This window comes from Sus scrofa, chromosome 14 (assembly GCF_054392235.1).
Source record: "Sus scrofa isolate SSC_HxYL_T2T_F1_AM1 chromosome 14, Sscrofa_HxYL_maternal_Yorkshire_Landrace_v2.0, whole genome shotgun sequence".
Classification (NCBI taxonomy): Eukaryota; Metazoa; Chordata; class Mammalia; order Artiodactyla; family Suidae; genus Sus; species Sus scrofa.
In genome coordinates this window covers 132,120,996-132,146,402 of record NC_139396.1, presented here as the reverse complement: position 1 = coordinate 132,146,402, position 25,407 = coordinate 132,120,996, and the positions used below count along the sequence as shown (strand labels likewise).

Sequence of the window (25,407 nt, the reverse complement as noted above, 5' to 3'; positions counted from 1 at the left end):
CTCCTGTCTCTTCTTTTAACCTTAACCTGACCCCATGCCACCCATCCAACAAACATTTAATGTATGTTTAACATATTAGAAAAAGAACTTGAACAAAGAATTTTACTACACAATAAAGATATAAGAATAAAGAAGGTATTACCAGTAGGTAGAGGATAATGAACTTTGCTTAACTCTTCTTCACTGCTCAAGCAAAGAAATTATACAGAGAAAAGTACCACAGGCAGAAGTGTGCAAAGGCATGCAAAGACTGTTGAATACATCAAACAGTTCAGTGTGGTTACACTGAATAACATGTGCACTTGAAGGATGCTTGGGCCTGTGTCCTCCCAAAAGTCATGAGTTAAAGCCATAGTCTCCAGTACCTTAGAATACAACTGTATTTAGAGATAACGTCTTTACAGAGGTATTGTTAAAAAGGGACAGACCCTAATCTGAATGGTGTCTATAAGAGGAAATTTGGACAGACACACAGAGGGAAGACCATGCGAAGACACAGGGAGAAGACGGCCATCTCCAAACCAAGGAGAGAGGTCTCAGGAAAAAAACAACCTTGCTGACACCTTGATCTTGGACTCTTAGCCTCCAGAATCATGAGAAAACAAATTTCTGTGGTACTCTGCCATAGAGAGTCTAGGATACTGTGCTGGCACCTGGAAAGAATGGTTGTTGTTTCCTCATCAACATTCAGTTCTCTAATTCAACTACAAGGGACATGTCATATTTATCCCTATAGTCCCTTACTGGACACAATGTCTTGCACAAACTAGGCACTGAAAAAACACTTGTGGAATGAACAAAATGTACATGCCACAAGTTAATTACTTTGTCCAAATGCATGCTTATCAAGACCGATTCTAGATAGAGCCCTGACAAATAAGAATTTCATTTATGCAACATATATTTCTTAAATGATTCTGGATGGCATTCTGAAATTTTGGGGAAAATGATACTTTTTTTCTTTTCCCTTTACCAATAAATTTAAATTGCTCTGATTATATAATCATGCAGAAAATCCAATTTGATAAATTATAAAAGGAAAACAACAAGAACAAAAATTCAATATAGATCATCTAAACTTCTGATAGTGACAAATTAAAGGACCTAAATCTGTGAACATTCTGTACTTTTTACAAGCTGCTCTCATAGCCTGGAATGCCTTGTCTGTTCCTGATCCTTCCTCTAAGATCGAGCTTCAATCTTTATCTCCTCCTGAAGCTTCCACTATTAACTCCATTTTGATGGTTTCTCCATTCCCTACACTACTGTATCATAAAACTAGGAAGTTGGACATATACCATATTTTATCAATCCACATTTTGATAAAATCCAATATTTTATCAAATACACATTTTTACATTTGAACATCTCCAACATCAGTATACAACTTATAATTATGCATATTGACACGGCTTGCCTGCATACGCATGAGCACCAAAAGCACCGGTACCAACATTTGCAGAAAGGTTGTGATGGTTAGCAGTGCAGAAGAAATCTGGATATAAGAATAGCTCTATACAAGTGCAAAGATGGCTTAAGAATCCAGCAACAATGACATCTGCTTCTTTTATGTATTCTTTTAAGAAATCTATATCATTAAAATTCTTTATGGTACAGAAGATAACAGAATAGAAAAAGCATCAATATCAATGACAGAGTCAAGAAATTATTAGAAAAGTTGGACTATAAACACAAAGTTCGGAGGTTCCTGCCACAACTCAGTGGAATCAAACCTCACTAGTACCCATGAGGACACAGGTTCAGTCCCTGGCCTTGCTCAGTGGTTTAAGGATCCAGCATTGTTGTGAGCTGTGGGTCGCAGACATGGCTCAGATCTGGCGTTGCTGTGACTGTGGCGTAGGCCAGTGGCTGCAGCTCCAATTTGACCCCTAGAGCCTGGGAACCTCCATATGCCATGGGTGTGCCCCTAAAAAGACATTAAATAAATAAATAAACAAAGTTTTAGGAAATCATAACCAATTTATTTCACCTATATTTTTATTATATAAGAAATGATATGTGATAAAAATTTATGTCTAAATCTAAAAGAGCTCCTTCAAGATGTAGAAAAGAAACATTCTAAATGGTAATAATAAGCATTGTATAAAAGTTTAATTTCTTCTTAGTGATAGATAAAATGATATATTTCACAATCAATGGCATTTTTAACTCAACAAAACAATACTCCTTTATTTTTTTCTAGTCATTTCTAAGAATAAGTCTCCTCAGCTTGCTCCGTAAGACTATAAACTCTTTAAACATTGTTATCCTACTCTTTTATCCCTCACATCACCAATATTAGAGCTGAGGAAAGAACAGCTGTATCAAGTCTATTGACTGGATGAGACCTTTAGGTAGAGGCAAAGGCTTACTGTCATAGAAAGAGCCCAGGGTTAGAAACCAGGAGATTTGGATTCTAGTGCCAACACTGGCACTAATCTTAGCTAGGTCAATAACAACCTTTCGGGGCCTCAGGTACCTTATCTATAAAGCAAGAAGGCTAGACGACATTATGTTACAGGTCCCTTTCAATGCTAACATTCCACTTTTTAAAAAAGACATGTACAGTTCTATCTCTGGTTAAAGTTCTAGTTCCTAGTCCTTATCAATCAAGAGATGTGTTATAACTGACTCTGATCTTATTTAGCTGGAATAAGAACATTTCTGTAGGCTTTTTTTTTTTTTTTTTTTTTTGGTCTTTTTAGGGCCACACCCGCAGCATGTGGAGGTTCCCAGGCTAGGGGTCGAATCCAAGCTGCAGCTGTGCCTATGGTACAGCCACAGCAATGCCAGATCCAAGCCAGTCTGTGACCTACACCACAGCTCACAACAACGCTGGATCTGTAACCCTCTGAGCAAGGCCAGGGATCAAACCTGCATCCTCATGGATGCTAGTCAGGTTCGTTTCTGCTAAGCCATGATGGGGGAACTCCTCTGTAGGTACTTTTAATTAAACACAAACATAAAACACCACTTTAAGCTAGTTGTGGCTATAATAAATTTAAATACTGGGGGTATCAGGAGGCTATAAGGACATGGACAACAGAGACCTGACCAGGAATCAGTGGTGTTACTGTGGTTGCTTCAAATGCCACAATGTCTATTTACATAATTATTTACTGAATTAACCCACATAATCAAATCCCAATTATGCAGGTTAAGTCATTCAAGCTCTTTGTTTCTATTTTCTCTTCCAGTGTTATCTTGCAACTATTTAACTGATTAACTCATTTTCTATTGAAGAAAATAAAATCTATTATTTACTATAAACTTTGATAAATCAGAAAGATTTGACTGGAAAGCAGACTCAAGATATAAACAAGGAGTTCCTGTCGTGGCGCAGTGGTTAACGAATCCGACTAGGAACCATGAGGTTGCGGGTTCGGTCCCTGCCCTTGCTCAGTGGGTTAGGGATCTGGCGTTGCTGTGAGCTGTGATGTAGGTTGCAGACGCAGCTCGGATCCCACGTTGCTGTGGCCCTGGCATAGACTGGTGGCTATGGCTCCGATTAGACCCCTAGCCTGGGAACCTCCATATGCCGCGGGAGTGGCCCAAGAAATGGCAAAAAGACTAAAAAAAAAAAAAAAAAAAAAAAAGATATAAACAAAAAATAAGGTTTTGGGGTTATCTGGATTCGATTTTATTTAAGGTATTCATTATCACAGAAAACTGAGAATAACAGCCAAGAATTTTTTATGTTGGTCCATGGTAATGTGAATAAATCGAAAGCTAGAATTAAAATGTCTCGCCAATTTAACTTCCTATCTTTGGCACATCGGGAATAACACTATTTTTTGTAAGTATTTAAAGTCTTTTCAAACTTTTCATGGTGTAAGTTTGAACACATCCAAAAAGAGTTTCCTAAAAAGATAATAAAACTACGGTGTATAATATTCAGCATAAGTTACAGTTCCCAGTCCTTTTCTATACTGCTTTGGGCATAAATCCCTTACAACAGTAGAAGGATAAATTTAAAGTTCTAAACTCTACATTTTATATATTAAATATAAAATGTATATAATGTCTTCAGTGGTGTTCCCTATCTGCAAATAAAATTATCTAATATATCTGGGCTATACGTCCAACTAACCTTTTCAAGAAACCAAGGCCAGAAATGCAAACTTTGACTTCATAAAACTTATAACAAAGAATGAGTAAAATGCCAGTCAAGGTGTCATCTAAAGATTTCTTTAGAATATGTTATCGGCGACATCTCAATGTCTCTGATTATCATCAGTGAGAGAAATCCATCGCCCATACATTTGGATTAAGGCATGATAAAAGAAAGGGTAAAAATGAATAAGACAGGAGAAAATGAGAAGGGCAAAAGGAAATAAAAAAGAAAGCTGCAATATGAGGCATATTATAGTGTCCCAACAATTAATCAGATCATCACTTACTGACCCTACTGCCAGAGGACAAATTTGCAAGTTCTAGTTTCCTCTAATGAATATATGCATAATGAATATAATGAATATATGGACAGGGACCAAGTGAATATCCTGAACCAATATGGACCTGGCTCCCATTCAGACGGTACTGAAAGGTAATTATGGCAGACTGATGCTGGCATTCTTGGGAAGACGCTATACAGATCCACTGAACAGTGAAAACACTGTAGTAAATTAAATTTATAGTCAAGAGGGGAGGAAGACCTCTCAAGCAGGGAGAGGTATCAGGATTGCCTCTTCTTGGCATGACTGGAAAGACTAGATGGAGAGCTACCACTGATGAAGTATGACTGTGAAGTACCCCCAGAAAGAATATGGTCTGGGAATGAAGGGTTAGTAATCCTCTACAGCAAAAGGAAACTCTTACCTAAATATTTATCCCTAAAAATAAACCTCAAGGCCAGAAATGGTCAGTGAAGGGACCAGATGCCAGTGTCTATCAACATCAATGCTATGTTGCTGGCATCTTACTGACTCTTCTACTGATAGGTTTGCTAACCAGTACAGGAGGCAGTAGGGGAAGCTTTATCTAGACAATAATTCCTGTGTTCTTGTACCAAGATCTCAAAGGGTTAAAAGAAGTCATGCCTTGGAGTTCCTGTCGTGGCTCAGTGGTTAATGAATCTGACTAAGAACCGTGAAGTTGCAGGTTCAATCCCTGGCCTCGCTCAGTGGGTTAAGGATCTGGCATTGCCGTGAGCTGTGGTGTAAGTTGCAGACTCGGCTGGAATCCCGTGTTGCTGTGGCTCTGGCGTAGACCGGCAGCAACAGCTCCGATTAGCCTGGGAACCTCCATAAGCCGCTCAGGTGTGGCCCTGGAAAAGGGGAAAAAAAAAAAAGTCATGCCAACATCCTTTTCTTTATCAACTGTCAACTTCAATTTCTGGGCATCACATACCACAGTTTTAGGAGACTGATCTCTGGAGATTCATCAAGCATTGCAGTTCTGGGAGCAATAGTGACCTACCTATGTTCTCTATCCCCTTCAGGCAGTTTTAGAAGTTCAAACGTCAAAGGAAACTGCTTTACATGCCAGTGGTGACCACACCCTGCTCTAGAGCATCCCTCTCTACCTATTAGAAGTAGTAAGCATACCTCTAAGGTTAGCCATTGTCAACAAACCAACAGGCCAGCTGGGAAAAGAGCCAAAAATCTTTGGTTGGAAAGTTTTCAAGGTAGGCAGACACTCTGGTTTAGCCTTTAATAAAGTACATTTGGAATCACATAAATAATAAATTAGGAGTAACAGTCACCAAAGGGCTATCAATGTTACTGGATTTGTGACATCTTTTAATAGTAGTTATTATTATTACATCTTCTAAAACCCAAAGCACATGAGACAACAGCTTGAAGTTGGGTCCACTACCAGCATTCTCGATCCAACTTTTTTCTTGCTCTCTATCCTCCTGTTTCAACATAGACCCCAGTTCCTACCAAGCACCTCAAAAGATATCCTAACACAATATCCAGGCACTGGTTTTTTTTTCAGCTGAAACCACCACCTGCTTCGTTTTCTTGTTGTTGCCAGCTTTAGGTCATGCTAGTATCCCTTTGGCTATGTTACTGTGCTCCTCAAAAGACTTAGCTGCCTAAATTCTTTTGCACCTATTCCAAACAATGTTAAGATCTGAAAAAGAGTTGCACATCTGAAGCTCCCTCCCAATACAGAAGCCATATCCCTAAGCTACTACACAGAATGCAAGTCTAACTGCAATGATATTTTGAAAGTTCACAGAGGCTACCCTAAAAAGATAGAGGAGTTCCCTGGTGGCTCAGTGGGTTAAGGATCCCACATTTTCACTGCTGTGGCTTGGGTCACTGCAGTGGCATGGGTTCAGTCCCTGGCCTGGGAACTTCTATATGCCATGGGCACAGCCAAAAAAAAACAAAAACAAAAAAACAAGGCAGAAAGCAACTCCGTCCCACTGCCTATATCCATTTAGTAAGTATTTATTGAGTCCTACCATGTTTAAAGGGCTCTGTGTCCCGTGACCTTTTATAGGAAGCTGTTCTTTCTTTCCTATGCACACCTGTGCTCTCTTACCCCCTCAAGTGGTCCCCATGCCAATTCCAGAGAACTCTGCTTCCTTCCCCAGACTAAAGCCTTTTCCCAGTGCTTGGATCCTTAATTTTAATCTCCCTATATTCACCTAATTTCCCACATTATTAGTGGGTCTTAACCTGTTTTGGGTCTAAAACCTCTGCTGAGAGGTGTTTTTCTAATTATGAGCTAATAGACACCTCTAGTTACCACACTCACATTTTGATATACATTTAACTTGCCTCTGAGCACTGGTTCTCACTTAATGTGCATTAGGATCACTTAAAAATCTAGTAAACATACAGACTACTGGGCTAAAGAGTTTGCATTTCTAACAAGTTCCCAAGTGATGCTCATGCTGCTGCTCCAGGGACCATACTTGGGGAACCATCACCTTTGAAAATCTGATTAAAGTTATGAAGCACCTCACATACATATCAAGTTGTGCATGCAGTTTCAAAGGGTTCGTGGATATTAATTGGTAGATATCTTCTGCTCTACATTTCTTTCTAAGGAATGTTTAAGACCTACTGTTACTGTTTCCTAGTTGACCAAAAGAAGTACTAAATAACTACGGTACAAGTGTATGTACAAACATCTCCTAAAAATAAGGATGAACTGCTTGGTATTGCACAGTGGTTCTGTCCAATGGGCTGCCCTCTTCAGTCTCACATGTCTCTTTTATACGGACTTGTGATTATTTTCCTATATTTCTGGTTCAACTCAGAAACAAAAGACTCATCACTTACTACTTAAAAGGCTCTACAGAATCAATCAAACAAAACTATTTTATAGGTGAGGAAGCGGTCTCATAGAAAGAAAATAAATATTGGATTAAGACAGAAGTATACTGAAATCCCGATTCTGACTTTCCTAAAGATACAACCAACCACCTTCAATTTCCTCATTTATAAAACTGGAGGTTTTATAGGGAAATCATTTTTCCCCTTCCAGGCAAAGGTTATAGGAACTCACTGTAAGGAATAAAAGGGGGAATGGTTCTACTACACAAAATTAATGATTCTTATTTATGGTAAGAAATGTAAATGCTGGATAGAGAGTATCTAAAAATTTTAAAAATGAGAAGATTTAACTAAATGATTTCTAAAATGCCTTGAACATTACCTAACTGGTATTATTTTCTATATGTACTCAACAATCATTTATTCTTCAGCATAAATTTCTTAAAAAAACCACCGTACCTTCATTTTACCCCTCCCTTACCTCTACAGTGTCTAACAACATTCCAACATCTGCTGGAAAAATAAAATAAACATGAATAATAAATTATTCTCCTCTCCTCAAATAATTTGGTGTAAAATACATCTTGTCAACACAGAAAAGCCCTTTGGAAGAAGCTTCCATCTGTATTTTTTTCAACAGTTAGCCAGAGTCCATTTAAATAGCCAGAATCCATTAAATTCATCTTTAATCCAGTCAATAAGTTCTCTCAGAATTTGCCTATTATAGATACAGTTCAATGCCATATGTTTCATTTATTTATTTATTTTGGTCTTTTTGCCATTTCTAGGGCCGCACCCACGGCATATGGAGGTTCCCAGGCAAGGGGTCTAATCGGAACTGTTGCTGCCGGCCTACGCCAGAGGCACAGCAACGTGGGATCCGAGCAGAATCTGCGACCTACACCACAGCTCATGACAACACCAGATCCTTAACCCACTGAGCATGGCCAGGGATCAAACCCAAAACCTCATGGTTCCTAGTCAGATTCGTTTCCGTTGCGCCACAACAGGAACTCCATTTTATTTTTTAAAGATCTATCAGATATTCTTTTCTCAATCTACAATCCTATCAGTTTGTTGCACAAATCCTTATCCCGGATATGAGAGAATGTGCGAATGTTCAAAAATTCTATCAAAATTACCCGCCAAATCCTAGGCTCTATAAATCAATAAACCAAGTACTAAGCAACTTCTACTAAAACATACCTCTTGCAGAAGATGTGGATCCAGGCAGTCGCCGTCATCATTAAACATAGACTCCCAACTCTCCTCACTAGGAGTGCTTCCTTCTGTGTGAGACATTTCCGTTGCTTTCAGGTTCATGGAGGTTTCCATAGATATTGATTCCATATCAGGAAAGGATACACCAAATTCTATATTCTCTGAGTCCTCTTCTGTTTTGAACTCTTCAGCAGTTTTTAGTTCATGCAATGCCTCAGTTACATCACCAGTACAATCTAGATCACTGCCCAAGGCACTGTCTGAAAGTACTTTTGTCCCATTTAACATACTGAGTTCAGAGTCCAAAAATGTGTTACAATTGCTACCAGCAATCTTCTTTATAGGTAAGGAAGAAGCACAATCTGACAAACTTTCTATCAACTTTCCTGTTGACTCTGTGAAACTAGATGAAATATTCTCAACATAAATATCTGAGCAAGCAGTCAGGCTGCTGCTATTTTCAGTGTCATTCCCACTTTTAGCTACATGAAGAGGGGCTGTATCTACACTCATTTCTAAATAGTCTGAGAAACTACTTGTGTCGCTACAGGCCTCATCAGCTACTCTAGCTGCAACTAAACAAGGGCTGCCTACAGTTATTTGATCAGATATGATATCTGTAATGTTCATCATACATGCCTTATTGGTAATGTCACCTACACTCTTAGTCCCATTATCTGTGTATGTTTCATGAGCAAGGACAGATGTATCAGAAGATTCATGCTTTACACATAACTCATCAGCAGTGCCATCATTCTCCTCACATTCCCTAATCACTGCTGGATCAAAAACGCCATTCGTCTTCTCTAAATTGCTAACTTTAGTCATTTGATGGGAGATATGACCCATAGTCTCAGGAATGGAATCTACAGCTCTCTGACTCAAGATGAAATCTGTACTGTTGGCCGTATCACTAACATTCTCAGCATTAAAGTCTCCATGATTCTGATCAATGATACCATCTGGACTTCCAGGAAGAGAATCAGTGGTGAGGCCTCCACTGCTGAGCTTCAACATTCCACCTGATGTTTGCATGGCTTGTACAATTCCACAGTCAGAGTTTGGTTTTACTGATGCAATCACACTCTCAGGTTTCAACACAGAACTTTCTCCAGGAAACTGGGATACTATCTCCGTGACCTTGGCATCAGTTTCAATTCTGCTTTCCAAATCTCTGTCTTCAGATGTTTCCCCACTTACTTTGCGCCTACTGAAATCACAGAATTCCATATTTTGGAATGGTTTGTTTGAAAGCTGAGCCTCATTGATTTCTGAACAAGACTGAGATAGAAGCAACCTCTCATGTCCTGACACATCTGTGATTTTAACCTCTGAACACTCTATAGCTGCCTTCTTTGGTTTAAAACATCTTTGCAAAGGTACACTACATATAATCCCAGGATTTGAGACTCTTTGCTGATGTCCTTGGGATAACAGTTCGTTGGATTCGGTAACCGCCTTCTTAGTACAAACCCTGTTTTTATTTCTTCCTTGAAGGCATGTGTCTTTTTTAAATTTTGTTGAGGATTTCTTCCCTTCCCTATGATTGTGCTCCTTTTTATCAGGATTAATACTTAGTCTCTGAGCCTCACGTTTGTCTCTAAAGACCTTCTTTTGGGAGACAGAATCTTCCTTTTGTTCTTCTTTCACCATGGAGTTAGGTGGGCCACAGCTTTTGCCCTCATCACCTGATTTGAGTAGTACTATGCCCCTTCGAGCTTTGGGTACATAAAGTGCCATGTCAGGCCTTCTGGCTCGAACTCTGCATCTCTCTGTTTCTTGCTGCATGGCACCACTTCAATCTGCAAGAAAAAAAAAAGGATGATTCAATTACCTAAACTAATTACAATGTATTGAACCAAGAGATTTTTAAATACTAGGTAGAGGGCTTCCTAATCCATCCTATAGAAACCCACAAATTAAAAAAAAAAGCAAAAGCTAAAATAATTAATGCAATCAGGTAAGCAACTAAGGAGAGTAAGTTCCAAAATAACTCATAAGCTTGTGAATTTTATCCACATGGCCTCTTTCCTCCACCTTCCAAGTTCTCTCTACTTTTTTTTAACAAATAGCCTTGTCTTTAACTGAATTAAAACAGATTATTAAAGAAGTGATCACAGGCTATCAGATACTCATAAAACCATCTTATCACAATTTACACTGACGAACATATTCAAGGAGGACCCCTAAAAGCACATTTGTCCAACATAAATATATATACATAAATACGATTTTAAGAGTAACATATGAACAGGAGTAACAAATGTGGGCTAGAAAATGAGACAACTACAAACAGGTACTACTTTCTGGATGACAATGCTTGTAAACTATGATCTTTAAGAAAGAAAATAGGTAGTGGGAAAGAGGAAGTTATTCTACTAACACTATTTAAGTAAGTGATCTACTGTAAATTCTTCTCCCTCATGGTACCAAGAAAATGGGTCTGGGTAGGACAAAGGAGGGTGGCGACCAAGCAATGCAATGAGACAACTCACTGGTAACTCCCTAACAACCTCTACTGTGGTTAGTCAATGGAATTTAACCAAGGTTAAATAAACCTTTGTCTCCTATCTAGAAAATACAGGGAAATGTACTAAACAACTTCATGTTGAGTTACGCTTTGAATTTTCAAAATAATATTGTGAAACAGTCCAGAGCAAAGAGAGTAAGAAGGTCCTACACCTAGCAAAGAAACACCCACATATACTCAGAAGCACCCACTGTTAGTATTTCACCATGTATCTTTCAAAGGAAAAAGATAATAAGAGGGAAAGGCCCTCATCAGGGCTAACAAATCCTGTCCACTCTATTCTAGATCCCTAAAATTTCACCTGGTGAGAATACTTCCTCGGTGAAGAAATTCCACTTTCATGGCACAAGCTATTTTCTTTTCAGATGGGTAATTACCATAGCCTGCTCATCAAGTGTCCCCAGTGAGCCACCTGTCCCTTTTTGCTTTTGATGTTTTAGTTACCATCTAGCTCATTGTTCTTCATGGATTTTCTATCTTTCCATTTGTGGAAGATTATGACTTGAACATTTAGCCCCACCAGGATCTTTTAGAAGTGTCTATTTTATATTTCATTGGAGGGGATGCCACAGACACAGTCTAGATCTCAGCAAAGCATCTGACAAAATACATCAAGATGAAGCATAAGATGGTAAAATGTGGGCTACTAAGAACTGGTAGGTGGACTCACACCAAAAGTAATGATAAGGGGTAGAGGAGAATTTAGAGAAAGTTATTTAAAAGAAAATTATGTCCCCACTGCCCTTTAAAATTCAACATTTTAAATAATAATTTGGATATAAGCAATAAACACTAAATGTTTATCAAATCTGCAAATGACACAACAGTGACATGACTAATAAAACACCAAGAAAGATAATATTACAATTTAACACCATTTCTATAATCTGGAAAGCCATGCTGAAGGCAACATGAAGAATAATGAATACATAACAAAGATCTATTTTGGGTTAAGAAAAAAAAAATCAAACAACATAGAAGAAAATGTATAATTTGCAAAAAAAAAAAAAAAGAAAGAAAGAAAGAAACTAAGGGTTTTTACTTCATCAAAGCCGATAAAAGCCAAAAGATAATATAGCAAGGCAAATATAGTCATTACAAAGTCAAGAAAACATACCACACAATGTATGGTTAAAGGAACTAAAGGTATACTTCTTGCCCAGAGAGGTCTAAATGAAAACATCCCAGCTACCCTTAGGCTGGCTGCTCTACAGGGTTGGTTGTTCTGTATTTCTCCAGAAGTCAGTTACCAGAACTAATTGGTAGAAATGAAAGGAAAACAAAGTTTAGTTCAATATAAGAACTCTTTAGTGTCCTCCAGTGTTATCATCAGGTAAATGAGCTAGCTCTGTTTCTAGAATAATTTAATACTAGGTCTAGATGAAAGACTGATAAACTAGAGAATTTCTATCTGTAAGGTAGATGGTCTGGATCAATTTTAAGTGTTTTTCAAACTCTAAATTCTTTTTTTAATTAAAAAAATGTTTTTTAGGGCCACACGTGAGGCATATGGAAGTTCCCAGGCTAGGAGCCGAACTAGAGATGCAACTGTGGGCCTACACCACAGCCACAGCCATATGGGATCCAAGCTGCATCTGCAACCTACACCACAGCTCATGGCAATGCCAGATACTCAACCTACTGAACGAGGCCAAGGACTGAACCCACATTCTCATGGATACTAGTCAGGTTCGTTACCACTGAGCCACAAAAGGAACTCCCTCAACTCTAAATTCTGATTCTATTTGTCACCAACAGTAGACATATATCAAAGGCTTCAAATTTAAAATTATTTTGTGCTATAGCAAATGGCTTTTAAAACGCTACCTTTCTTTTTTTCTTAGTTAATGCCCACATGTCATCATGATATGAATTTCGAAAGCTGAATAACCATAAATAAATTATCTATTTCCTACCAAAACAATGAACTCAATTTATTCCATGACCATCACTCTGCTGGTAAAGATTTAGCAACCGGCTTTCCAAGTGTAGTTTGGAATACTGGTTAATATTTTCATTTACATCAATGATGCCACTGATGTGAATGATGTGACTTCTTTGCTGAAGTGGATAATCATTTTTGGATGAAAGAACATATCCTCAATTTTTTGAGCTATGCACAATATGCTAAAGACATGGCACTTTTGGAAGTCTGCATTATTAGCATTTCTCCATCACTTTGTCTAGACAATCAATAAGCAAACCCTGATTTACGGCACTTGCTGATCTTGTGGTATAAATATTGCTACCATGAGTGATATCAACCTATCAGCATGTTATCACTGAACCTGGAGTTGGGAAAAGATACACAGTAGCACATCATGATGTGATGTTTCAACCGTAAAGGTAAACTATACATAAATAACTTCAAGAGCACAGATCAAAGTAAAATGTAGTTAAAGAAATAGGAAGTGATGAATTTTAGATATTAACTTTTTATAAATGCCATTTATTTAATAATGAGCTATATAATTTAATTTTTAACAATGAATATGTTTAATAACCTGTTTGCAAAATTCCTAAACTTTTTATCAGTCAGCCCTCACACTAGTAGGAGATACTCCAATACACCACCATCGGCTGTGACAATTTTTTCTTAATAACACAGACACACAGAAAAGAAAAGTATCCCCATCCTATGGACTTTTAAGATAACGCCAATTCAATTTAGAGCCATGTTGTGTTTTTATAAATTTGTTTTGCAACTACAGGTATGAAAGGTCTTTAAGGAGTTCCTGTGGTGGCTCAGTGGTTAATGGATCTGACTAGGAACCATGAGGTTGCGGGTTTGATCCCTGGCCTTGCTCAGTGGGTTAAGGATCCGGTGTTGCCATGAGCTGTGGTGTAGTTCACAGACACGCTCAGATCTGGCATTGCTGTGGCTGTGGCGAATGCTGGTGGCTACAGCTCTGATTGGACCCCTAGCCCAGGAACCTCCATTTGCCGTGGGTGCGGCCCTAGAAAAAGCAAAAAGACAAAAAAAAAAAGAAAAAAGATCTTTAACACTGGAAAAAGGGTACCTATCACATACAATTTTTTTTTTTTTTTTTTTTGCCTTTTTGCTATTTCTTTGGGCCGCTCCTGCAGCATATGGAGGTTCCCGGGCTAGGGGTCCAATTGGAGCTGTAGCCACTGGCCTACGCCAGAGCCACAGCAACGTGGGATCCGAGCCGCGTCTGCAACCTACACCACAGCTCACAGCAACGCCGGATCCTTAACCCACTGAGCAAGGCCAGGGACAAAACCTGCAACCTCATGGTTCCTAGTCGGATTCGTTAACCACTGCGCCATGACGGGAACTCCCCACATACAATTTTTTTAAATGTACCCTGGATAAAAATTTTCCCACCCAGGTATTTACTAATAGCACTTGATATTTTCTTTCTCTCTTAACACAATTTTAACTTTTTGACAATGCTCCAAGTGCTTTTATCAGACCAATGTGTTTCTTATGCAGAGAAATCAGTTATTTGGGGTATATTTTGCAGCTAATTTATCCTGAAATGGCCATCGGCATGCAATTCTGTTCAAAATTACATTTTCTAAAGGGGGTAAAAATTCAAATTCCTTTACAATGGTGGGCAGTTAATTGCCAATATACTCCTTTAAAAAACTTTGGGCCAAATCATTTTTTCTATACTATGCTTTTGAACACTGATTACATGTGAGCACCTATCCAATTGCTTCTACAGTTTCAAATTCTCCTTGAGAGAAAATATCAGTAACTTTCTCTCAGTACCTCTCTGATCCATCTTCATGAGTGAGTGAACTAGAAGAGCAAAACAAATCAAGCTTTTATATTTTCATAACAGATTGTCAATGCTGTTTGTCCACATTTGGTATCTAAAACATATGGATCCTTGTTCACGCAACAATACAGAATACTGGGACTTAAGGTACTTACTGGATAATTCATCCATAAATTGATCTGATCCAGAACTTACCAAAGACTCGCTTGAGACATCAGGTACTTGAGAGAAACTGCCTAATGGACATGTTAACTATTCAGTCTTCCAAAACCAAATTCTCTAAGCTTTATCACTTTGTTAGCTCATTAGAATACATTTTAACTGTACCATATTATTTTGTCTTAACTTTTTCATTTGGAAATAATTTCAAATTTAAAGATAAGTTACAAAAATAAAAATCCAACAAAGAGGGAGTTCCCTTTGTGGCCCAGCAGTAACAAACCCGACTATCCATGAGGATACAGGTTTGATCCCTGGCCTTACTCAGTGGGTTAAGGATCTGGCATTGCCATGAGATGTGGTGGCGGACGTGGCTTGGATCCCGTGTTGCTAAGGCTGCGGCTGCAGCTTTGCTTCAACCCTAGCCTGGGAACTTCCACATGCCACATATATTTCCTATAAACAGGCAGACTCTCTTACATAATTATAATAGTTATAAGGTCAGCAAATTTAACATAGATACTTTTATCACATCTAACATAAGTACTCCAGATGTGCCAGTTGACTTAGTAATGTCCTTCATAGCACATTTTCCTAATACTGAATCCAGTTTAGAATCAGCTAATACATTTAGATACCACATCTCTTTAACCTCCTACATTCCAGAACATTTTTGCAGCTTTCCACTGTCTGATAAATGATAGACCATCCCTCATTTAAGGTTTATCTGATGTTTCCTCATGATTAGACAGAGGTTACACATTCTCACCATGAAAACATAGGTGGTCATGTGTCCTTCTCAGGGCGTCACGTCTGGAGGCACATGATTTCTATCTGTTCTTCAATGCTCATCTTAATTTTGATCATCCGGTCAGGGTATTATGCAATTTCCCTACTGTGCAGTTACCGTGCATTTTCTCACATGCAACTAATAAGCAGTTTGTAGAGTAACACTTTAAGGGCATACAAATATCCTGCTCATCATCAAAATTCCCCCCTAGATTTAGCATCCACTAATGATTCTCATCTGATCCGATCTTTATTTTGATGGCTACAAAATGATGATTTTTCCATCATTCCAAGTCCCTTTACATTTACCAGTCAATCCTTGGGATTTTTCTGAAAGCAAAATTAAACCATCATAGCTAACCATAGAAGCTAAGATTCTCTACCTTAAGATTCAATGTTAAAATCTTAGCTTTCATAGTTGGTCAACACAGGAAACATCCAGCTGAAAAACACTTTCTAACTGTTGTAAATCATAATCGAAAGTCTCCTTCTTGTCCATATGTCCCATTTAAAAAAAATAGGGGGAAAAAAAGACATCTCTCAGACAAAGTTAAATGGTCCCTGTAATAAAGCATAATGTGTTCCTTTCCACTCTTTTGCAGAAAATACAGAATTAAGTTTGATGTTCAAACACAATTAATCCATCCCAGGTGTATGGTGATATTTACTTCTCGTAGTTAAAGCCATCTCAAATTTCTTTGGGAGTCAAGGCACACTTAATTAACATATGTTAATAAAGAGAAATGTGAGGGCATAGAAGGAAAACACTTTTTGAGGAAATATTTTGATAATGTATTTATTTCCTATTTTCATTTTAGTTTTGATAAAATCAGTATCCAAATACCACACGCTGCATTCATTAGTCTTTTAGAGGGGCCTCTCACACTGTTTTTGTTTTCCTATCTTGCCATTCATTTGTTGAAGAAATGGGTTATATGTCCCATAGAATTTTGCTGATTGTTTTCTTACAATATTAATAAGTTCTTATATATAACCTCTGTACCTCCTAAAAAGTGGTTGATCTCAAGACTTGACAGAATTTGGGTTTAATTTTTTATAGCAAGAATATGTGACAAGAATATATGGTTCTATGAATTTCCTTCTGGATCCCATCAGATAATCAATTAATGTCTGATTATCTCCTTTTAATAACACAATGATCAGTGGGTTCAAGTACTATCAGCCTGAACCATCCACTTTAAAGTTCCCTATCAGTATTTTACCCAATTGTTTTAGTAGCCTTTAGTGAATACTACCAAGATATACTGTTTCATTAGGGTTTGCAAGGTGATGACATTCTAATTCTGGCATTCATTATGCGTGTATTAGCTAGAAATCTTTTATAGTGAACTTTCCCTCAACTATTCTGTGATTCTGAGGTACAGTTTATGTAAACAAGACAATACTTGATTATTTACCAGTTTCTGAATGAACTGATCCCATGAGCAACATTTTGTTGTTGATTTTAACAAAACAAAAAATCTCATAGATTGTCACTTATTTTGTTTCAATCCATTTTAATAATTACTTTTCTTGAAGTTCAAATTATCTTTGGCCAATGGCAGCCCCTTGGAGGTCCTTTTTGCACAAACCCAAGTTTCACGTGTGTCTCTTGCAAACAGTATATAACTGAATTATGAATTCTTTACCCACCAATGTCAATCTTTTGTCTGAAAATATATTTACATTGCTCCCATTCTTTAATGGATTTTGACTTCTATTGCTACTGTTAAGACATCTGTTTGTCAGATGAGTTTGAGTTCCTGTTGAAGCTCAGTGGTAACAAACTCCATGAGAATGCAGGTTCAATTCCTGGCCTCACTCAGTGGCTTAAGGATCTGGCATTGCCGTGAGCTGCGGTATAGGTCACAGACATGGCTTAGATCCTACGTTGCTGTGGCTGAGGCATAGGCCTGCATCTGCAGCCCCGGTTTGACCCCTAGCCTAGGAACTTCCATATGCCGTACCTATAGCCCTGAAAAGCAAAAAAAAAAAAAAAAAAAAAAAAAAAGGACATCTGTTTGCTGTTTGTCACTGCTTTGTAAGTAATATCTCTTTTCTCTCTGATGATTCTCAAGACATTCTCTTATGTATATGGCGTTCTCAAATGTCTACTATGTGTTTTAAGTTTGTGTTCAGTATTATTTACTAGTTTGCAGTTTATCTTATCCAATCAGTTTTTTAATTTTAATGATTAGTTTATTATAGAAGCCCTATTTATACCTCGTCCTGCCCCTGATCTCAGGTTTTTTTAATAATTTTGTTGTTCTTATATTTGTTTTTTCCTTTTATCTGTAATCTTTTTTTTTTTCTTCTTCTTCTTTTTACCACCACACCCACGGCATATGGAAGTTCCCAGGCTAGGGGTTGAATTGGAGCAGCAGCTGCAGCCCTACCACAGACACAGCAACACAGATCCAAGCCACATATGTGACCTATACTGCAGCTTGCAGCAACACCATATCCTTAGCTCACTGAGCAAAGCCAGGGATCAAACCCGCATCCTCAGAGAAACAATGTTGGGTCCTTAACCCACTGAGCTACAACAGGAGCTCCTCTTTAATCATTTCTAACATTTCCGTTTTTTTATTTAATGTTTATTATTATAATTGTGGTATTTACTTTTAAAATAACTTCATGATTAGTTTTAATTTTTATAATCATGAACATTAAATATTTATTATGTAATAGTTCATTTTCTGAAATTCCTGAAGATTTAATTGTTTTCTCTTATGTCTCTTTTTCTTAATGTGTTGCCTTTTTTTTTTTTTTCTTTTGGTAATATTGGGTAGTGAGCTCAACATCAGTGATCTGTCTGACTTTATCAATGGGAATTCCATATAGTCAGACTACAAGTACTTCTTTATGGAGCAGTTTTGCATTGATGTTAAATTTTTAGTTTGAAGTTTTCTGAACAAGGCAATAAGTATAAATATTACACAAACCCAGATGAGAGTGAAACAGTAGCTACACAATCACAGGAAACTTCTCCCCTCACCCCTCTCACTCAGAACCCAGGTAAAAACAGACAAGCCTCCTTATTTTCTTTCTGTAACACTATTTTTTTTTCTCATCTACACTTTGAATGAAGGTATAATATTTTGAGATTTAAGGCTTTAGGGGGTGAACTCAACTTCAAGTCATCTCTCCCAGGCCCAATGTCTCCACTCTTATTTCCCACATGGCTATTAAAATCCGAGCCTCTTAGTTGTCAAAAAACATCAACATTAGTAAAATAAAAAAAAATAAACTGTAAACAATCTAAATAGGGGAACTTTCTTAAAATTATGGCCTACTTACACAATGGGCTGATATCCAAAACATAATACTAAGTGAAAAAAGAAAACTACAATTCAATGTTTTTTTTTTTTTTTTTTTTTTTGCACAAGTGTGTATACATGAGTATGCAATCAAGTATAGGCTGTGTGGCTCCCAGGTTAGAATCCCAGCCCCACACTTGACTAGCACTTGTCTCAGACAAATTACTTAACTTTATCATGGCCAAGTTACCACTCTAAGCCTTAGTTTACTCAAAGTATAAAAGAAGGATAACAACGGACTTATTTCATAGACACAAAGAACACTTTAATTAAACAATGCATATATAGAAATTTGCCAGTCATGTTAAAAGTCTTAATAAAGTTAGCTATTATTTAAATGGGCAGTTGAGTTCCTTAGGTTACAAGTTTACATAAGGAATCAAAAGTTCTTATTATACAATAATATTCAAAATGTGCCTTTGATTACCTATAAAATCCGTATCTATCTGAACTAACATCTACTGCAACTATGTATCCTGGCTTTGCCCATCAACCTCTAATAGCCTAATGTTTTAAACATCCAATAATATAAAGTAAACATAACACAACCCAATTGTAAAGTGAAAATACAAATCTTGAAAAGATTGAAGGATTTCATGAGGTCTATGAAAATAATACTGAAGTACTCATCTCATAGCAAAACCCTTGTGGAATGAAGATCTGGCAGAATCAAACCAGTGAACAACTGAAGGGAAACTTTAACAAGGATGATGACACAACAGGAATTGGGAAAGAAAATGTCAAGGGATTGAGAAGAATCCTCTGAAAAATTGCTAAAGCTCTCAATAGCTTTGGTTAAACTGAAGCTCTAGTCTAATCTATATGATAAATACTAAGAAAATCAAAAAAAGTAAAGGATGCTATCAGACTGTCACAATTTCAGTGAAAAAAATTATACCAAGAAAGTGCTTATATCATCCTTGGTCAATTATAAATATTAGCACAGCTCTAACTACAACCTAAATTTTATTAAATATGTGGTAAAATAAACATTTTCATGCCAGAAAATTGTCCCTAACAACTTTTTATTAATGATGAAACTTTAGTTTCCATCTATTTTGTTTTTTATTTTTTGGCTGCACCTGCAGCATATGGAAGTTCCTGGGCCAGGGATCAAATCTATGCCACAGCTGTGGCAATGCCAGATCTTTAATCCATTGCGCCAGGCCAGGGATTGAACCCATACTGTCACAGAGACAACACCTGATCCTTAACCAGCTGTACCACAGTGAGAACTCTCTAGTCTCCATTTTAAATAGGTCCACTTTAAGACATATTTTCAAAGTACTAATTTTCTCATTTAACAAAATTTTCTCATAAATATATATTCCCAAGGGGAGAAAGGCAAATATTATCTAAACTGTCATAGTGGTTACATCTGGAAGAGCAGAAAATGAAAGAGGGAAAGAATTAAGAATTACTACATATATATACATATATATTTCAGTATTGTTTGAATTTGTTATAACAAATTTAATTATTTTTGTAATTAAAAAGAAAATCAGTAAAATTTAAAGATATGCTATTGCTTTAGTGTAAGAGGCCATTACTATAAATTAGTACAGGAGAAGGCAAAGGCAATGGAAACTGACAAGGAGTTCTTTACTGGGAATTCTCTGATGGTCTAGTGTTTAGGATTTGGTGCTTTCACCATAGCTTCCAGATTCAATCCCTGGCCTGGGGCCGAACACATCCAAAGCTACTGCGTGTTGCAGCCAAAAGTAAAAACAAACACATACCCAGATCTTTACTGGACAAAATTACTGTAAAGAGGAAAATGATGACTGGAGAAAGGGGCAAGCTCTTTAATACACTTCACGGGATAATAAAACAAACAGCACAGAAATTACTTGTGGTGGAAAGATACCTTCACAAACGTTGCAGAGTGCTGAGCAAACTTCTACTTCTTGGTCTAAGAATAATCTAGAACTACGCTGTCCAATACACTAGCTACATGTAGTTACTGAACACCTGGAAAGAAAAATTACAATGACTCCTTAATATTCTTATAGGATTATACATTATATGATACCATTTTGTATATAATGGGTTAAAAAACACATTAAAATTAATTCCATCTGTTTATTTTTGTATTTTTAAATTTGGCTACTAAAGAATTTAAAATTACGTATGTGGTTCACATTTATGGTCTATTTCTAATGGGACAGCACTAGTCTAGGGCCCTGACATATCCTTAATGACACAGAACAAACACAGGAAAACACACTTTTTCTCTTGTGTCTTGTCTGTTTCAGATTTTCCACCTTCAGCAACAAGGGAATATGCCAAATAAAGGAACCAACTAAAGCATGAATGTATATATAAGCTTATCTCTGCATGATTTAATTTTCTCTAATTTCATAATGACCAAAAAAATAAAGCATCAAAAGAAGTAAGGTCTACATAGGTTTCGTAAATCAGAAAATAAGACTGACTGGACAACATTCTTATGTGGTAAAAGCTACCCTCAACAAATTTAGGAGCATTTTCTTCATAGGTGTTTAAACCTGTGGAAGGCCTTAGATTTAGAATCATTTCTTTGCATATTAATAAAACAACTGTTTTTGTTTTTCTGTACTATCAAGAACAGTCTTATTCTCATTGGTCTACTTAAAAGGGGACAAAGCTAGGAGTTCCTATTGTGGCTCAGCAGTTAATGAATCCGACTAGTATCCATGAGGTTGCGGGTTAAATTCCTGGCCTTTCTCAGTGGGTTAAGGATCCGGCACTGCCGTGAGCTGTGGTGTAGGTTGCAGATGCGGCTCAGATCCCGTGTTGCTGTGGCTCTGGTGTAGGCTGGCAGCTACAGCTCCGATTCGACCCCTAGCCTGGGAACCTCAATATGCCGCAGGTGCAGCCCTAAAAAGACCAAAAAAAAAAAAAAAAAAAAAAAAAAAAAAGTGGACAAAACTAAGAAATGCCAACATTCTTCAGTTCAGCAGCATATATGTCCATCTGTAGAGGAATAAAAGTATCTTAAAAGCAGCTTTAGCATGTTTATAATTAAATGTAACATACAAAATATATTAAGTGACACAAGTAAACTAACAGATTTCTGAGCACAAAAATATAATTAAGTACTTTTAACTTCCAGTCATCCGCTCAGAAAGATTCACTGTTCTTCCCTCCCTAATGTCATAGTCTGGTGAATGGTATCACTATCAACCCATTTGTTCAAGCCAGAAACTTGGAAGTCATTATCTCTGACATTTCAATCAAGTACCAAACCCTGTTCATTCTTCTACACTGCTTCCAGCGATTTTCTAAAATACAAATCAGATTTGGTCATATCCTTGTTCAAAACTCTTCAGTGGCTCTTTATCACATACAAATTTTAAAGTACCTTGCATAGTAGATTTGGCCCCACATGGTCTAGCGCCACTGCCACCCTAAAACTGCTTATCCGCCCAGTCTCATTTCCAGTCATTCCTAGTATCAGACTTCATAGTCCATCAATTCCAACTCCTGGCAGTACTAGAAACATGCCCAGCTGCCTTCTCATACATCTCTGATTTAAGAGACATTATCTTCTCAGTCTGAAGCCTGCCTGATAGTTCCCTACCTGTCCTTCAAATCTCACCTTAAAGGTTACCGCCTCTCTAATTTCATCACTGACTCCCTGATATACTCTGGTCCCACCCATAAGTTCCCACTATATACCATTATAAATAGCTTCAAAACAATTACTGTATTACTTTATGGTTATGTGTTTGCATGTCTGGCTCTCTTCTAAACAGTAAATTCCTTCAGTGTAGGGTTAGTGTCTTTTTGTTTCATGGCACTCCATTTGCCACTAACTAAATCTCTGTAAATCATGGCAAGAGAGATTTCTCCATAGATGATGCTCTCCCAACCTTTAATTGAAATTTGGAGCCCTATTCATTCCACAAACATGCACTGAATACCTAGTATGTGCCAAGTCCCATTTTAGGCACAGGAAGCACACAATGAACAAAATAAAGTCTGGCCTCATAGAGCTTACACTGTAATGGTAGAAATAAAAAATAAACATTTAAACATATACTGTAATGTCTGACTGTGATAAATGTGATAGAGTAAAAACTGAAGTAGGAAGGGAAATACAGAGTGATGGGGTGAGTCGCGATTTCAGAAGGAAGACCACGCTGAAGATTTAATACCTGAGCTGATGCTTGAGTCAGTCAATGTCAGAAATTTTCACAGTAAGGATAGGAAAATTCCCTCTTTTAAATGATCTGGAATTTTGGTTGCAGAGTAAAATAAAACGTGAGTAAAAAAATCAGAAGATTATATTACTTGACCAGAAGTCTTTAGCAAGGTAATTAGGAATATATCCAATCTTTCCGTACTTTCAAGCTCCTCCACTCCCAGTGTCAAGCACATTTCTGCAAATAAGAAACCAAAAAATGTCTTCCCTCTGCAAAAGAGCTTCACTTAAAAAAAAATGTGATCCGAACACAACAAAGAGGCACTTGTGTGTGATACTGTAACATGAAAAATTATACTTGGACAGCAGAGAAATGATTTCATATTTTAAAAACTATAAAATCTGCTAATGAACCACAACTGATTCTTCTGTAGTGTTCCGAATGCATCCTTCTGTAAATGCACTTGCACTAGTTAATACAATGACATATTTCACACTTGAAAACACAAGATAATTTCTACATCCACTTGGAGGTTTATTCCTATTTCTATTCAAACCAGGTTTACAAAACATATGCTATAATTTAAATTAACAAAATAAAGAATAATTTGTGACATTAGTGTCTATAGTCAAAAAGAGATTACTCTAGGCCTTCTCTTTAACATACCTGGATGGAAGGGAAAAAAGGGTTTAAACCAGGTAGGCATCATTTAGAGGCCCTTACACAAAGGTATGCAGGAAACAGATTCATTAATGGGAAGCAAACGAGGAACAAACAGCATCATTCAAACTGCTAAACTGGCCACATATTGAGTGACACATCAAGGCCTATTCATGTGAAAGGCTCTTCTCATCCCACATACAGCACAACTATATTACAACCTCAATTTACTATTTTTTAGCAAAGTACATGATTTTTGTTGTTTCTGTCTCTTCACCACTTGTCACTTTTGCTACGTATTTTTTATTTCTTTGAATCTAATAAATATTGTAAAGTCAAATCATATACAAAATAAGAATAAAAAGGCTTCTAAGGAGTTCCTGCTGTGGCACAGTGCGTTAGAATCCAACTGCAACAGCTTGGGTTGCTGAAGAGAACAGGCTGGATCCCTGGCCTGGTGCGGTGGATTAAAGGATCCAGAGTTGTCACAGCTGCAGCTCAGATTCAATCCTTGGCTAGGGACTTCCATATGCCGTGGGTGCAGCTAATTAAAGGGGGGAAAAAAAAAGGTTTCTAAGAAGGATCCGAGATGCTTCTTATTTGAGCAAAGTTTATGAACTTTAATGTGTGAACTTTATAATACCTATTTTGGCCACTTACCAGATCTTACGTAGCTTGATGACATTCAAAATAGTAACAACCTTTTAAGACTCTCCACAACCTTATGAAGTGGCATTATTACCAGTCCAATTCTACAGATGAGAAAACGAGGCATGGGATGTATTATAATACGTTACAGGCCAAAAACCTAGAATGTGCCTGTGTATTTTCTGCTCCTTGCTGCCATACCAAATCTAGATAATTTAATTCCAGTGTTTATGTGGATAACTGCCTCAGGGCAATATGAAAATACAGTGTGTAATGCCCTCCGCTTTAATAATCTTACTCTTCGAGAGAAAAATACTAAGAATAACCACACCAATTAGTTGATGTCTCAGAGATGAGAAGCCCTCAGCACCCTCCTTTCTCTTCAAAAGCTGCTCCAAAAGCCGAAACTGAGCCATGGAAGTAAAAAGCCAGATGAACACCTGTGGGTCAGGAAAGCTGATCAGAAGTTTTCAGAAGTCTAGCCTTGTCTAGGATTACACCGTGCCTGTCCTATACTGAGGCCAAACCCAACAGTCTCCATTGCCATTCTGAAGACCTACTTGCCAAGGATGGTTTAGGACTGTTCCTTTGAGATGCAGCCCTTTATGATCTCTGAATATCTGCTATGTGCTACAGATTTCAATAAACATTCCAGAGAAAATGTGGATTAGGTTATTTTTTATTATAGTTATTTTTATTTCTATCTCCAAGGAAGATGGGTTTATGGCTTTATATAGCTTGTATTCACATTTTCTTTAATTTATGTTTTTATTTTTTATTAAGTTTGGATTTTTTGAAATATAGTTAATTTCCCATGTTGTGTTTGTTTCAGGTGTACAGCAAAGTCGTTCAATTTTATATATATATATGCGTGTGTGTGTATATACACACATATATTATTTTTCAGATTCTTTTCCCATATAGGTTATTACAAAATTATTGAGTATAGTTCCCTGTGCTATACAGTCG

The 25,407-nt window shown here is 37.3% G+C and overlaps 1 protein-coding gene across 1 annotated transcript in view; it reads right to left on the bottom strand.

Moving 5' to 3' along the window:
• The window catches only part of R3HCC1L (R3H domain and coiled-coil containing 1 like), an 85,723-nt gene that overhangs the window by 21,524 nt on the left and 38,792 nt on the right, over window positions 1–25,407 (bottom strand). The window contains 1 exon segment of the mRNA NM_001434936.1: window positions 8,442–10,258. Within this exon segment, the coding sequence (NP_001421865.1) occupies window positions 8,442–10,244 (1,803 nt within the window). The 5' untranslated portion in view covers window positions 10,245–10,258.